This window comes from Gadus chalcogrammus, chromosome 15, assembly GCF_026213295.1.
Source record: "Gadus chalcogrammus isolate NIFS_2021 chromosome 15, NIFS_Gcha_1.0, whole genome shotgun sequence".
NCBI lineage: Eukaryota > Metazoa > Chordata > Actinopteri > Gadiformes > Gadidae > Gadus > Gadus chalcogrammus.
Genome location: NC_079426.1, coordinates 4,873,398 through 4,886,585, shown reverse-complemented (window position 1 = coordinate 4,886,585; position 13,188 = coordinate 4,873,398). Strand labels below are relative to the sequence as shown.

At 51.0% G+C, this 13,188-nt stretch overlaps 1 protein-coding gene across 1 annotated transcript in view; it reads left to right on the top strand.

Annotated features, from left to right (window-relative positions):
* The window catches only part of LOC130404935 (ADP-ribose glycohydrolase MACROD2-like), a 289,528-nt gene extending 277,565 nt beyond the window's left edge, over window positions 1-11,963 (top strand). Inside the window, exons 6-7 of the mRNA XM_056609883.1 lie at window positions 428-458; window positions 11,884-11,963. Coding sequence (XP_056465858.1) covers window positions 428-458; window positions 11,884-11,963 — 111 coding nt within the window. The remainder of the gene's footprint in view (window positions 1-427; window positions 459-11,883) is intronic.
* The last annotated feature ends 1,225 nt before the right edge of the window (window positions 11,964-13,188 follow it).

Genomic DNA, 13,188 nt, shown 5'->3' with positions numbered 1-13,188 from the left:
AAATTGAAAGACGCAAAGTCACTAGGACTACTATAAATAATAATTTATCCAAAGCAAAAAATAAAATGCATTCAGTAGTTGATTATTCAAAAGTAATGTATCTATGAGGACTTTTTAGCCTAGTAAACAATGAGGTATAGTTGTGGTAAAAAGTGAAGATGTATGATGTGCTTTATGGTTTGTGACAGGAAAGTTGTATTTTCCCGGAGATAGTATTCGTGTCAATATGACATATTTATTACTGTCTGCCTACGAATCAAAACAAAATAAATGAACAAAAAAAGAACACTGGGTACCCACGGCTGCCTTGCACAGATACTTCCTTTCACTGTCTGTGTGATTAACCTTGACCTGTTTTTATTTATGCTAAACGTGTTTTGTTCGTAGGAACATGTTTTGATTGCTATTTCCTTGTCTCCTCACACAGGCCTTCCCGTGTATATCCACCGGCATCTACGGTAAGTCTTTGTCTCCTGTCCTAAATCTCACCAACATCACTCTCTGCCTTTACATACAATGCCATTCATCTCAGCCATTAGAACACTCACTGAAACCAGCGTACAGAAATAATCGCTCATGTTCGGATAACCTGAAACATAAGAAAAACAAACAGGAGGTCATTCACATTGTGTATGCATATGTGTTGTTATTGTAATTTTGAGCGACATTATACAGACGGAATGACATTAGGAAAGCAACACGATAAGGCCAGCAAGCCTGTGTCTTCCCAGATAAGGGTGCTCTATTGATTGATGCTGGTTAGCGACCGGCGGTTTCGCACCCAGATTCCGATACGTGCCCCCAGGAACAAATCAATTGTCTCCGTGCTGCGGCATGGGATGGAAGGGGGTCGGGATGGGGGAGTCCGGGGAGGGGGGGTGATAAATCCATGCTTAACAATGTATTCAAATGGGTACAAGCAATGGAGGTATTCTAACCCTGATCGTCCATACTTAAGCTTCCTTCTTTTATATTTCACTCGCACATAATAACCAAGCCATAATAACTTCTCTAAACAGAACCCTTGCTGGGCGGTGGAGAGCCCTAGCGCTGCAGAGTAAGCTCCTATCAGCAGGTACAGCAAGGGGAGGAGACATGGTGGTCCCTGGCGTGGGGACCACCTTGTGTGTCTCAATCTGGGTCCCCCCCCCCGACCCCGTGACCCCTAACAGGCTCTGAAAGGGGGGGGTTTGCTGCACCCCGCCGGTGAGATATTACATCTGTACGAGCCGCATTACATCAACGCACAACTCGCCACATGTACACAAAGAGCTTTTTGTGCGCAAGGGTGTGTCTCCTGGTCTCTCTGTTTACGTCTCACTCCTCTCACTCAAAGAGTTATCACCCTCCCGGTGTGTCATGCCATTAGAAATCGGCACACACATACGCACACGAGCACACACACACACACACACACACACACACACACACACACACACACACACACACACACACGAGCACACACACACACGCACACACGCACGCACGCACGCACACACACAAAGACACACACACACACACACACACACACACACACACACACACACACACTCAGCCCCTATTCCTCTGTGCCTGAACTGGTGAGCTTGACCCATTTCCGGAGTTGAACGGTGGCAGCGACACAGCCCCGCTGCGGCGGGCGCGGAGCCACGGAGGGCTCAGGGACGTGTTATCCGGGGCCTTCGTGAGAGGGGGGGAAAACACATTTGTCAGGACACCCTCATGCTAATTGACACCCTCTCTCTCCCTCACACACCTCCATAGTCTAGGGGGCTCAATCAACCGCTGTCAGACGACGGGGGGCGGGGGAGTGGCCTAGCAGGGTGGGGGGGTGGGGGTGTAGGGGGTATACAGGGGGAAGGAAGGGGGGATACCTCAGACACCGGGGGGGGGGGGGGAAGAAAAATGAGATCTCAGAGCCCGCTGACAGTCCAATCCCTCAGTCCCGACCATTAGCCGCAACAGAGTTTGTGCACGGCTAGCGTGTCGGAGGCGCCACCCGTAAACAAAACCGCCGCGTGGCGCGGACCGCGGGGTCGTCAGGCAGGACAGAGGTTATTAAGTGTCGCTCCTGTCCGGCCATCCATCACCGGCGCGCGACCCGCGCGTAAACGGATCGTTCCTCCCGAGACGCGGACGCCGCCCCCCTCGACGTCTCCCCCCGGTGACGGGGAGCCAAACAGTCCAGTTTGGGGTCCGGCCGCCCCGACTGATGTAGGTCGCATCCCGGGTCCGTCTGTCTTCCTGCCCTCTTTCCCTCCGCCTCCCTCTCTCTCCCTCTCTCTCCCTCTCCATCTCTGTCTCTCTCCCTGTGTTCTCCTTAGTACACAACCACGTTTCGCTCTGAGACGCACATTAATAAAACACATCCCCTTCCCTTGAAATGAACCATTTTTCGCGTCACAGTTGGGGACGACTTAACAACCCGTGCGAGACCCCCGGCCCTCGGTACCTCATCAGAGCTGGCGGCGGGGAGCAGCGAGAGAGCACTCTGGGGGTGGACCTCGTAACGGTCGGAGCGGGACGGGCCCGGCGGCACGACGCACGTCCAAGGACAACGACGTTAAGTCTCCTGTTTACCTGAGAGATCGCGCTACACCTCATGGAGTTCACAACCCTATCAAAAAGCCATGAGCACCTCAGCTTCTAACTCGCGTCTCTAGCAGCGCAGCCGAAGAGCTCAGGAACGAGGCGAGTCAGGCGGTTCCGGTTCCGTGCCCCCCCCCCCCCCCCCCCCCCCACTCTGTTTCACCTTTCCACCCCGGTCTCCGCGCCACATCTGAGAACTGTTGACAGAAGGGATTGAGTGGCGGTGGTTGGGTGCTGCGTGGACGTAATCCACCAGGCTTCTGCCGGTGAGTCCGTGCATGCGTCCGTCCCGGGCACGGCGTCCAGATCAAAGGTTCCCGGCACGGGGGATTCGACCGAAGCCAGCATCACGTTCTGCTACCCAACTCCCCTGTTCAGGATTAGGTTGGGGAGGGGGGGGGGCTTGGTGAGGGTGATGGTGATGGTGGTGGATGTGGTGGAGGTTGTGCAACGCAGGGGGGGGGGGGGGGGAAAGCAGTGGGGGGACTTTGCAGTGGTCCCTTATCTCTCGCCAGCGATGGCTGCAGGCTGGCCCGGGCTGCCATGCCGAAGCCTTCCCTGATACACCCCCTCCCCATCTTTTTCCTTCTCTTAAATCCCAGGATTTTCTTTGGGGGGGCTTAGGGAGCCCGGGCTGAGTTGGGAATTTCAAGGTACAAACAGAGCGAGGGGCTCTATCAGCGGGAAGCAGAGTGTGTACGCTCAGAGGTAGTCGCTAGCAGCAGCCTCATCGGCCCCCTTTTACCACAGCTCCTCGCTAAGCCGCGCTCCTCAACACCAACCTTATTCCTCCATTTTCTCGACCGATAAGCCAAATGTGGAAATACTTACCCACCGGTGAGACAATGGAATTAGTCCCCCGAAAAGACGGGAAGTGAAAAGTTGAACTTGGATGAGCAGACGTCGCCACTCTTTGAATTTCTTTCCCTTTGTAGTCCCCCCCCCCCCCCCCCCCCCCTCGACCCCCACCATCAGCAAATGTCAGCTGTTATTTATAGCATGTAGGACGAAGCATGACATCATTCACATGGAAGGTTTCCAAGCAAGGTCTTCATCCAGTGCAAAGGGCTCAGAGATCATCGTCTCTCTCCCCTTGCTCTCTCTCTCTCTCTCTCTCTCTCTCTCTCTCTCTCTCTCTCTCCCCTTGCTCTCTCTCTCCCTCTCTCTCTCTGTCCGCCTCTGTGACGCCACACCACCACCACCACCACCACACCGGCTCCGTCCACGCCTGGATGTCCTCTCTCCATCCCGAACACCTTCTTCCTGTTCTTCCTCCTCTTCCTCTTCCTCCCAGCCGAAACGTCCGCAACGTCCGCAATGTCGGTCACGGTCACCGGCACCGGGTGCCGAAGCGGGCCGTGTGACCGCCCGCAGCGCCGGCGGCCATTTGACATCCCGGACCTCGGCGTCTCGGAGTCCTGGAGCGATCCCCTGTCCTCCAGCGGGGGGTCAGCTCACCTCTCTGCCGGGCTCTGACGGGCTCGTTTAGCTCCACTTTCTCTTTCTCTCTCTCTCTTCTCCTTTCTCTTTTTTCTCCTTGGCTCATCTGGAACATTGTGGGCCTCCTTGCTATTCTCCGCCACTGCTCTTCGACATTCGCTCAACGGTCAGCAGGTCGGGCCACCTTTACCGCGGACCGGACTCAATGTTCCACAAGCGATTTCCGAAGGACGTTTATTTGGAGAACCCAAAAATGTGCGAGTGAAATATCGAAGAAGGAAGCTTAAATATGGACAATCATGGTTAGAATACCTCCATTGCTTGGACCCATTTGAATACATTGTTAAGCATGGATTTATCAAACCTTTTTGAAACATAGAAACCAACAGAAATAGCAGCGCATGATAGAGAACAGGCTTGCAACATAAATAAAGAAAAAAAAAAAGCACCTCGCTAGCATCCACTTCACGTAGACCCTATACAGGCGGCACGGAGGAGGGAAAACAATACAAAACAAGTCTTTCTTTTATGGCTTGCAGTATGGGAACACAGCCTATCATTAAGACTCAGGGAAACACACGGGTGGATATGGGCCGTGTGTGTAGAGGTGTGCTCGCTCTCCTCGCTCTTTCTGAAGTGGAGCGCCAGAAGAAAAACACCTGAGCTACACAGGTTTGTTGTGGAAGTTAGTTCTGTGGCTTAAACATGCGGGAGAGTTGCCATGCTGACAAAAGGGAGAGTGATGGGGCTGCACGTTCGCCGTGGAAAACCGACAAAGAAATACAAAGGCGACTTTTGCAGCATACGCATCTATAGTTTTCTGTGCATTGTTATTTTGGTTTGGCACCTATTCTTGTCGAATACATTTTTGAAGAGGATCAGGGGCTCGTGTATGTTCTCTGATGAGCCATACTGCACCACATACATGGTTACCCAACCTATCTCTACTTGATAGATACCTGAATTGACACAGGAGATGTGTATGGCTTTTGTGCCTCAATAATCACTCCAGCCCAGGATGTGATGCACAAACTCCACAGGTATGATTTAGAGCAGGGGTTGGCAAACTGTTGGATGTCCCTTGACACTTTACAGTGTTTATTTTTTTACAAAAAAAGGATAGACCCGTGCCAGTTATTATTTTCATAATGTGCATTTATTTATTTGGCATTATCTGCTGCCAATGCCAAACGTTGTACTACTCATCCATGTTCAAATGTTGAAAATGACTAGGGCACATAATAAATGAAATGGTGGACTGCCATTTATATCCACGCTCTTGTTGAGCGCTCTGAAGAACTTAGACGCACGATTCAATGCAAGTTTTGCTGGTGCCGAACGTTTTCAGCCGTATCAGTAATGCGCCTTTCTACAGTTCTCGCGGAACCAGGCATGTCTTTAATGCAACGGTCGACTATTAGACAACCTGTTTCTTTTAAGCTACTGCCATTATCTACTACCAAACGGTATCAGCACCCGCTCGTCTGCTGGTCAGATGATCCAGTTTTGTATTTACTCAATTGCATCAAACATCTTTTGAAATTGCTCCGTGTGCCAGTGTGTATGGCCTTTTCGTTGTGACCTACACCTGCTTTAAAGGAGAACTTTAGGAGAAATGTTCAGTCACTCAGATCTATAATGAGCGGAAAATAGAGTGCAGGTCGAAACATCACTAAAGGTATCCTTTCAGTGACTTTGTGGATCACCCCATTGAGAGAGTGTTGAGGAGCTACAAAGGGCTGGATGTTTACAGACGTGGGCAGGGAACCTTTATCTCAACCTCATGGATGAGTCATGTTTGCAAATTGCGGGCATCCATGAGACTATTGGAGGAGCCATCACTGAGTCATAGGCTTTGTACAGATGCTTTGGAGGATCTGGGCAAGCAAATGTCAAGGCAAGGGCAGAATCACTTTCATTGAAAGACAATTTCTGTATTCTAATTCGGATTTGGCGGTTCTGGTGCTCCTTGTTACATTGATTTGCATGTGAATGTCGCCGGGATCTGGCACCAACATGCAATTATGTAGTAACCACCACTCCATCTGCTCTGTGAACAGCATGAATGGAATATGCTTCAACAGCATGACCCTGACTTAACACAGTCCCGACACCCCGTTTTGCTGCCTTGCCAAAGGGTGTGAAAAAAATAAGGAAATGTTAAGACGGTAGCTATGATTCAAGTCGCTATTCTTCCTTTATCACTCTTACCTCCCTCTCCCTCTCACACTCTCTCTCTCTCTCTCTCTCTCTCTCTCTCTCTCTCTCTCTCTCTCTCTCTCCCCCTCTATCTCTCTGTCCCTCTCCATTGGCTCCATGCTCGGCCTGGTGATGAAGTGGGGCCGCCTTCCCCAGAAATAACAGCACACTCCACCTGAGTCCTCATCAGTGCACATATCCCATCAGCGCTGCTCACGAAGACAAATCTCCCAGAGATGCTCGCATCCCCCGCCTAGGATACCAGGGGGAGAGAGAGCGAGCGGGCGAGGGAGAGAGAGAGGGCGAGAGGGCGAGGGAGGGAGGGAGGGAGGGAGAGAGAGTGAGAGAGAGAGAGAGAGAGAGAGAGAGAGAGAGAGAGAGAGAGAGAGAGAGAGAGAGAGAGAGAGAGAGAGAGGGGGGGGCGAGAGAGAGGGGGGGCGAGAGGGGGCGAGAGATGGAGAGGAAGAGATAGAGAGAGAGAGAGAGGGATAGAGGGCGGGCAAGAGAGAGAGACAGACGAGGCCAAGCAGCACAGCAGCAGCGCAGCAGTGAGCCCTGGAGGCCCCTGCCGTCACAGCTGCCGACGTGGGGCCCCTCCACCGTCTGACAGATTATCTCTCAGCCAACCCTCCGCAGAGCAGAAATGAGGCAATGGAGGCGGAAATGGAGGGAGTGGTGTCGGTGGGTGGCAGCGGGGGGGTTGTTACCGAGGTGTTTGGTGGGTCTGTTGGGTGTGGTGTTCTAGAACTGTGTTTCTAAAAAGGGGGTGGTGTGTACCCCTAGGTGTGCTTTGAAGGATGGCAGGGGGTACTTGGGATATTTAAAAATATATATATATGTTTTGTGGTTTTAAAGGTGTAGTGTGTAAAGCATATTGGCTATGGATTTGGCAGAAATTGAATATAATATCCATAAGTATGTTTTAATTAACGTAGCATCCAATGATTATGGAATCTGTTTTCATTTTGCGCCATTTTATATTGCCATGTTTCTACAGCGGTATTCAGTTGGTTGCAAGGTCTAACCTCACCGCTAGATGGCACTAAATCCTACACACTGCCCCTTTAAAAGTGGTTATAAATAATTGTTAAAAAATGTCCCACCTTGAAGAAATTTGTCGAGTCGGGATACAACATTAATATAATTAGGTATGCTCAATCGTGAACATTAACACACAAGTTTGGTTGTGTGTCAGTTCGCTCTTTCCAATGAATGACAAAATTCATAAATTCAGCAACATGTTTCATACTTGAAGAGTGAAGGGGTACTTTGCTGAAGAAAATATTGGTCAAAATAAAATATGGAGGACCACTATTTTAGAGGGCAAAGCATCGTTCTTCACCAAGGTTCCTCTGTATGTGTACCGAGCCAAGCATAAAAAATACCTAGGTAAAAGGTGGTCAATCTCTATCCCTTCTTTTGTTTTTATAAAAATAAGACAGAAGGCCGTCCTTTAAGCAGTGGTCTTCGTGTCGAGCCTGTAAGGTCACGAGACGGACCAATGGTTAGGTGTGTTGTGGACGGGGCTGGTCGGGGTATGAGTGACACTACATGAGGAGGAGGAGGGAGGAAGGAGGGAGGAGGAGGAGGGGATATTGTATTGTGTCTCGTTTGTAGCTCATGAACACGCCTGGCAAGGCTCGAAGGGGAGCAGGAGGAGAAGACAGGTAGTGAGAGAGGAGAAGGAGAGAGGAAGAGAGAGAGAGAGAGAGAGGGCGAGACGGAGAGCGAGGGGGGGTTTGGAAATGGGCGATGTTGTGAGAGGAGACAAATGATGTGAGGGAGAGGTGCAGATGCAGTCAGTCCGTTGTTAACCTTGGGCCCTTCTTGTTGTTGTCGAGCAATGCTCCCCTCGACTTGACTGACCTCTTTTTCCTCGCTGTCTCTCTCTGTCTCTCTCTACACACCAGTCTCTCTCACTCCACCACCCCCACCACCGCCTCCCCCCCCACCATTGTCTTATCACCCTTTCCTTCTTTTGCTCAAACCCTATCCATCTTTTGTGAAGTCCATTTCTCGGGCTCACCTTGTTTCTCTCCTCTGGTACTCTCGCCCCTCCCTTCTCTCCTAAAGTCTCTCCCTCTCGCTCCCTCCACCCGCTCCCTCCCCTGCCCTCTCTCTCAAACTCTATGTCTCTCCACCTTTCTCCCTCTCTCTTCCTTGCCCTCTCCCTCAAACTCTTTATCTCTCTCCCTTTCACCCTCTCTCTCAAACTCCCTCTCTCTCTCCCTTTCTCCCTCTTTCTCCCGTGCCCTGTCTCTCAAACTCTCTCTCTCTCTCTACCATTTTCCCTCTCTCTCCCCTGCTCTTTCTCTCTCAAACTCTCTCTCTCTTACCCTCTCTCTCTCTCTCTCTCTCTCTCTCTCTCTCTCTCTCTCTCTCTCTCTCTCTCTCTCTCTCTCTCTCTCTCTCTCTCTCTTGCTTCCACTCTGATTAATAGGTATGCCATTCAAATCAATAGCGCATTTGTAGAAACGGCACACTAAATAGATTAAATATACTCACCGCCGCCCGCCCGCTGCTTTGAATTACAATAGCCCTATCAGTTATGATTAAGTCCCGTTCATGAGCTAAGATTTAATGTCTCTCGATCCCAGTTTCTCCTTTTAAGGTTTGAAGTGGCATCCGAAGGAGACAATGGGCGCCATGCACCCAGTCACCATCCTGGTTCCAAACTCTAAGTGGGAAGAGGGCCTCTCGGTCAATAAGACCCATAGCCAGGCCTTGGATACACGTCGGGTCTGTTTGTTGATGTGTTTCTTTGTCAATGTGCTACTTTATTTCTCACTGTCGGCGGCGGGTTTTTCGCTTATCGTTTGACACCTCGTGGCTCGAGCAGCTGTTGCCACTCTCTCTGATCTTATCCATATTTATATACCTACACACGTTCTCAGCTTTCTCCTCGCACATCTGTCGGGGAGCGCAAGCACGACATGTGATTCGCGCCGGCGCTGGGCGCCAACACCTGCGAAGGTGTGGTGGTTGTTTTTAAGAGGAAAACATCAGCAGGTAACCCTGGCTAGCTGTGCCAGCATGGGGAAGGGGGGGGGGGGGACGGGGGGGGACGAGGTGAGGGGAAGGAGGTTAACCGTGCTTAGGAGACAAGCCGGTACTTTTGGTGACCTGCGAGCAGACTTTAAGACACCCCCTTCATCATCCGTCCGACGTCCGGTACTCATCTCCGCAGGCAGTTCAGAGAAAAGGCAGGGGGGGGGGGGGGCCCGACAGATGTGAACAGCCCTACTTCGTGCTGTCATAGCGAGACAGAGCCGTAGGAACCCAGATTGAGCCGTGGTCTTTGTACAGGCTATATATAGCAATACGGCCGGGCTGTTCCGCAGCACACCCGCGGTGCCGCACCGGCCGGGGTCTCCGGAGGTGGAGTACCCGGCGCCGGTAGAAGCCCCAGTCCATCGGCCTTCTCCGACACATGCTCGACAGCAGCTCTGCGGGATGCAGGGTCAGGTCAAGGGTCACGAGTGGGAGGGGGGAGGGGAGGGTGTAGTTGCTTCGTGAACAGGTGGAGGGCGCTGGGGTCGAGGGTGCGAGGGGAGATGAGGTGACGTGGCGGGGAGGTGAGTAGGTGGTCACGGTGGAAGGAGGTGAAGAAAACCACGGAGACACTCCGGCGGTTTCTCGGTTCCTCGGCTTGTCTGCTCTTGCTTCATTTCTTTGACGGCGAGGGGGAATATGTGCCAAGTGTTTTCAACTTCACTGGCGAGGAAAGAAAGAGAGCAGGCTGCTGGGGAAGTTTGCAGTCGCCGGGGCGGGAGTGTGCGGATGTGTCGAGGCCACGGAAACGCTGGCCACGGAAACAGTGGCCCCCGTCCCCCCCCCGGGCCAGTTGACGGACAGGCGCTGGCACGGTCCCGATAGAGGTCTAAGTGCGACGGAATGGAGGTCCTGACTCACAATGCGAGAGGAGCTGTTGTCGTTGTCGGCGGCGGCTGTGGCTCTGACCTCGTACCCGTAGTGCAGCCGAAAAGTTCCATGTTTGTGTCGCCGACCAGGCCCCCCCCGGGCGGTGTCAGAGAAAGAAACACCATCTAAAAAAAAAAAGGATCTACCTTTCCGTACATAGGTTGGAGCTTGCTAAAGTCTGGATTTACATCTTGCCTACGGGGCTGCCTCCAACTCGCTCCAGGGTTCCCATGAAGTCAAGTGCTTCTGTCACGTTTCACCTAGGAACTAGACTCATAATTGCCGCCACATAAAAGCCGCTACAATAGCAGTCTCTTATTGAGCAGCCGATTTGTCAGCGGTTTTGGGTAATGGCAGACGTGCTTTCATTTGTACCTCATACCTAGCCTGGGGGTGTTTGAGGTGGCTCGACTGTAATTGCAAAAGATGTCGGATTTCTGGGAGGTTTTCTACACCGTACGCTGGCAGTAAATCGTCTCGAAATGAGACTCCAGCCGATTCTTCCCCTTGACTTCCATTACAAATTATCCCAACCTGTGTGTACATGTGTGTGTGAGCGCCTGTGTGTGTGTGTGTGTAATCAATACGCGGTGTTAGGCCAGCGGTTGGGTTTCCCCGCGCCGCCTCAACAGTTGGATTAATCCAGCAGCAGGTAGATGCGCCGCGCTGGCCCGTCTGTTCCTCTGCCGTGTGACATTGCATTATCTCCCGGGCGTTTTGTTTGCACCGCACAATAAAGACACATTGGCAGTGATAACACAACCGTGCCTCGATGTACCTAAGTCCCTTATGTCCTCGGGCTGAGGACATCTTGTGGGGTACTCGACGGGTAACGTAACAGTTTCTGTTGTGTAGAACCTATAGATACGTGCGATAGGGTCTTCTCTTGCATCATGTTTATTTTTGTAGCTGTGGCAGTTCTCAAAATGGCTTCCCAAGCCGTGTATATACGACATCCTGCCTTAATTAAGAAGGAAGAAAAGTTGAGAAGGAACACAGAGTATGGGGAGGGTTAGGAGTGCAATGGCTGCCATAATTGACATCCAGGTTTCATATTTCATATACAATTTTATTTTCCCCAGTCCTGTTTGATTTGACTTACTTCAAGCCACTCCTTGTACTTCCGTTTGAATATCGCTTTGGATGCACGGCATGGGAAAAGAGCTCTATAACTAACCTGATTTGTTAACTTAAATTGATTATCTCACATTCTCAATTCTCACGAATCCAAAATGGAAGCACAAATCCTCTATATTTCTGTTGGCGATGAGGAACTTAATTTAGGATGATGGAGCACAGAACTAGTAGCTTGTATTTTGTTTTCCCTCCTGTGGATCGTGGCAGGTGGTCGCCTGTATTTTTATTTAATAATGTCCACCTTTGTGCCTCTGGCTAGAAATGCCAAACGCTATTTATTTGACAGTTTTCCCCAGTAACTGTGAGGAAGGCAGTGTTGAATGTTTTCAATTTATTCAAAGGATTCTTGGTATCTAAGGAAATGTGCTGTTTTTAACAGCACAGCAACAGTGTGTTTACTGGGCTTTTCTCCTCCTTTTGTCCGTCCCTGTTTCTGCTGTATGATGATAAACAAGAGTAACATTTGCATCTCTCCTTTCTCTCAATCTCTCTCCCTCCCTCTCGCTCTCTCTGTTTCTCTCTGTCTCTCTCTCTGTCTCTCTCTCTCCCTCTCTCTCTGTCTCTCTCCCTCTCCCTCTCTCTCTCTCTCTCTCTCAGGCTTCCCGAACAAGTCTGCCGCTGACATCGCCCTCAAAACCGTCAAGAGCTGGATCGAGGAGAACCCCGACAAGGTATGACATGCCTCCGTCTTAGCGGGGGGAAGAGCCTGCGCCAATTATCTCCGGGTAATGGACGGGAGCGTCCATCTCGCTTGTCTTACCCCGTGTCCTTGAGTTGCCGGTCAGTGGCCCACTGATCAGAGCGTATCAGAACACACGCCGAACAATTATGAGGATGATATCTCTGTCTGTACCCAGTGGGTATTCTCTCTCTCTCTCTCTCTCTCTCTCTCTCTCTCCCCCTCTCTCTCTCTCTCTCTCCCTCTCTCTCTTTCTCTCTCTCTCTCTCTCTCTCTCTCTCTCTCTCTCTCTCTCTCTCTCTCTCTCTCTCTCTCTCTCTCTCTCTCTCTCTCTCTCTCTCTCTCTCTCTCTCACCTGCCTCGCTTGATCGCCCACTCGGTCCTGCGGCATGCATATCAAATTAAAAGCTTGCCTGGGACTAATCAGACCTTACGCGGTCGGGTGACTCGTTGAACGGGTCCTAGGCCTGGTTGAGGGGGGGGGGGGACCACAACGATAAACACATCATAGGAGAGATGAACGGGCTTTGGTTATTAGGCTGATGACTGTTCCCTCCAGAACCCAAGGCCCCCCGTCCATAAAGTCCTAAACGCTCCGATCATTCCTGATTATCTGGCTGCCATCCTGCCATGGCGGTTCATTCTATGGCACGCAGGTAAACATGTGCTTATTTTTTTAACCGAGAGCGGGGGCAAAGTGCGTGATTGGGTGATGACGAATCGGAGCGTGTGCGATCGTACCAGCGGGGTTACGGATGAATACAACCGGAATGTTTTCATCAGGGCTATCTGCGGCTCATTCCGATACCCTTCAACTCATTTTGGAAAGATTGGAAATAGATGGTTTGGTTGAGAGCGCTTCCATCCGGCTTCATGTTTAATTGAACGACGAGGAACAACTTAGAGCAGCGTGAATATCGTGTAGCCTCTTGGCCCCGACTGGTTCCCTCCTGTGTTGACAGATTGTCTGGAGGGGAAAATGTATACTATTTCTCGCTAAAAATGTCATTCCGATTTCCCTTTGCGAGTGGAAATGTCTTGAGTGAACCCGTGTCAACCCTCGAGCACATAAACGCCGTGGCAATGTGGTTCTTTGGCAATTGTACATTTGTTTATTGAAGGGGAATAACACTCTGTTCCACGCTGTTAACTGTACAATAACTTAGACAAGGCCGTTTACAGAGAGTGCCTGTTATTTTAGTGAAACATGTGAAGGTTAACAA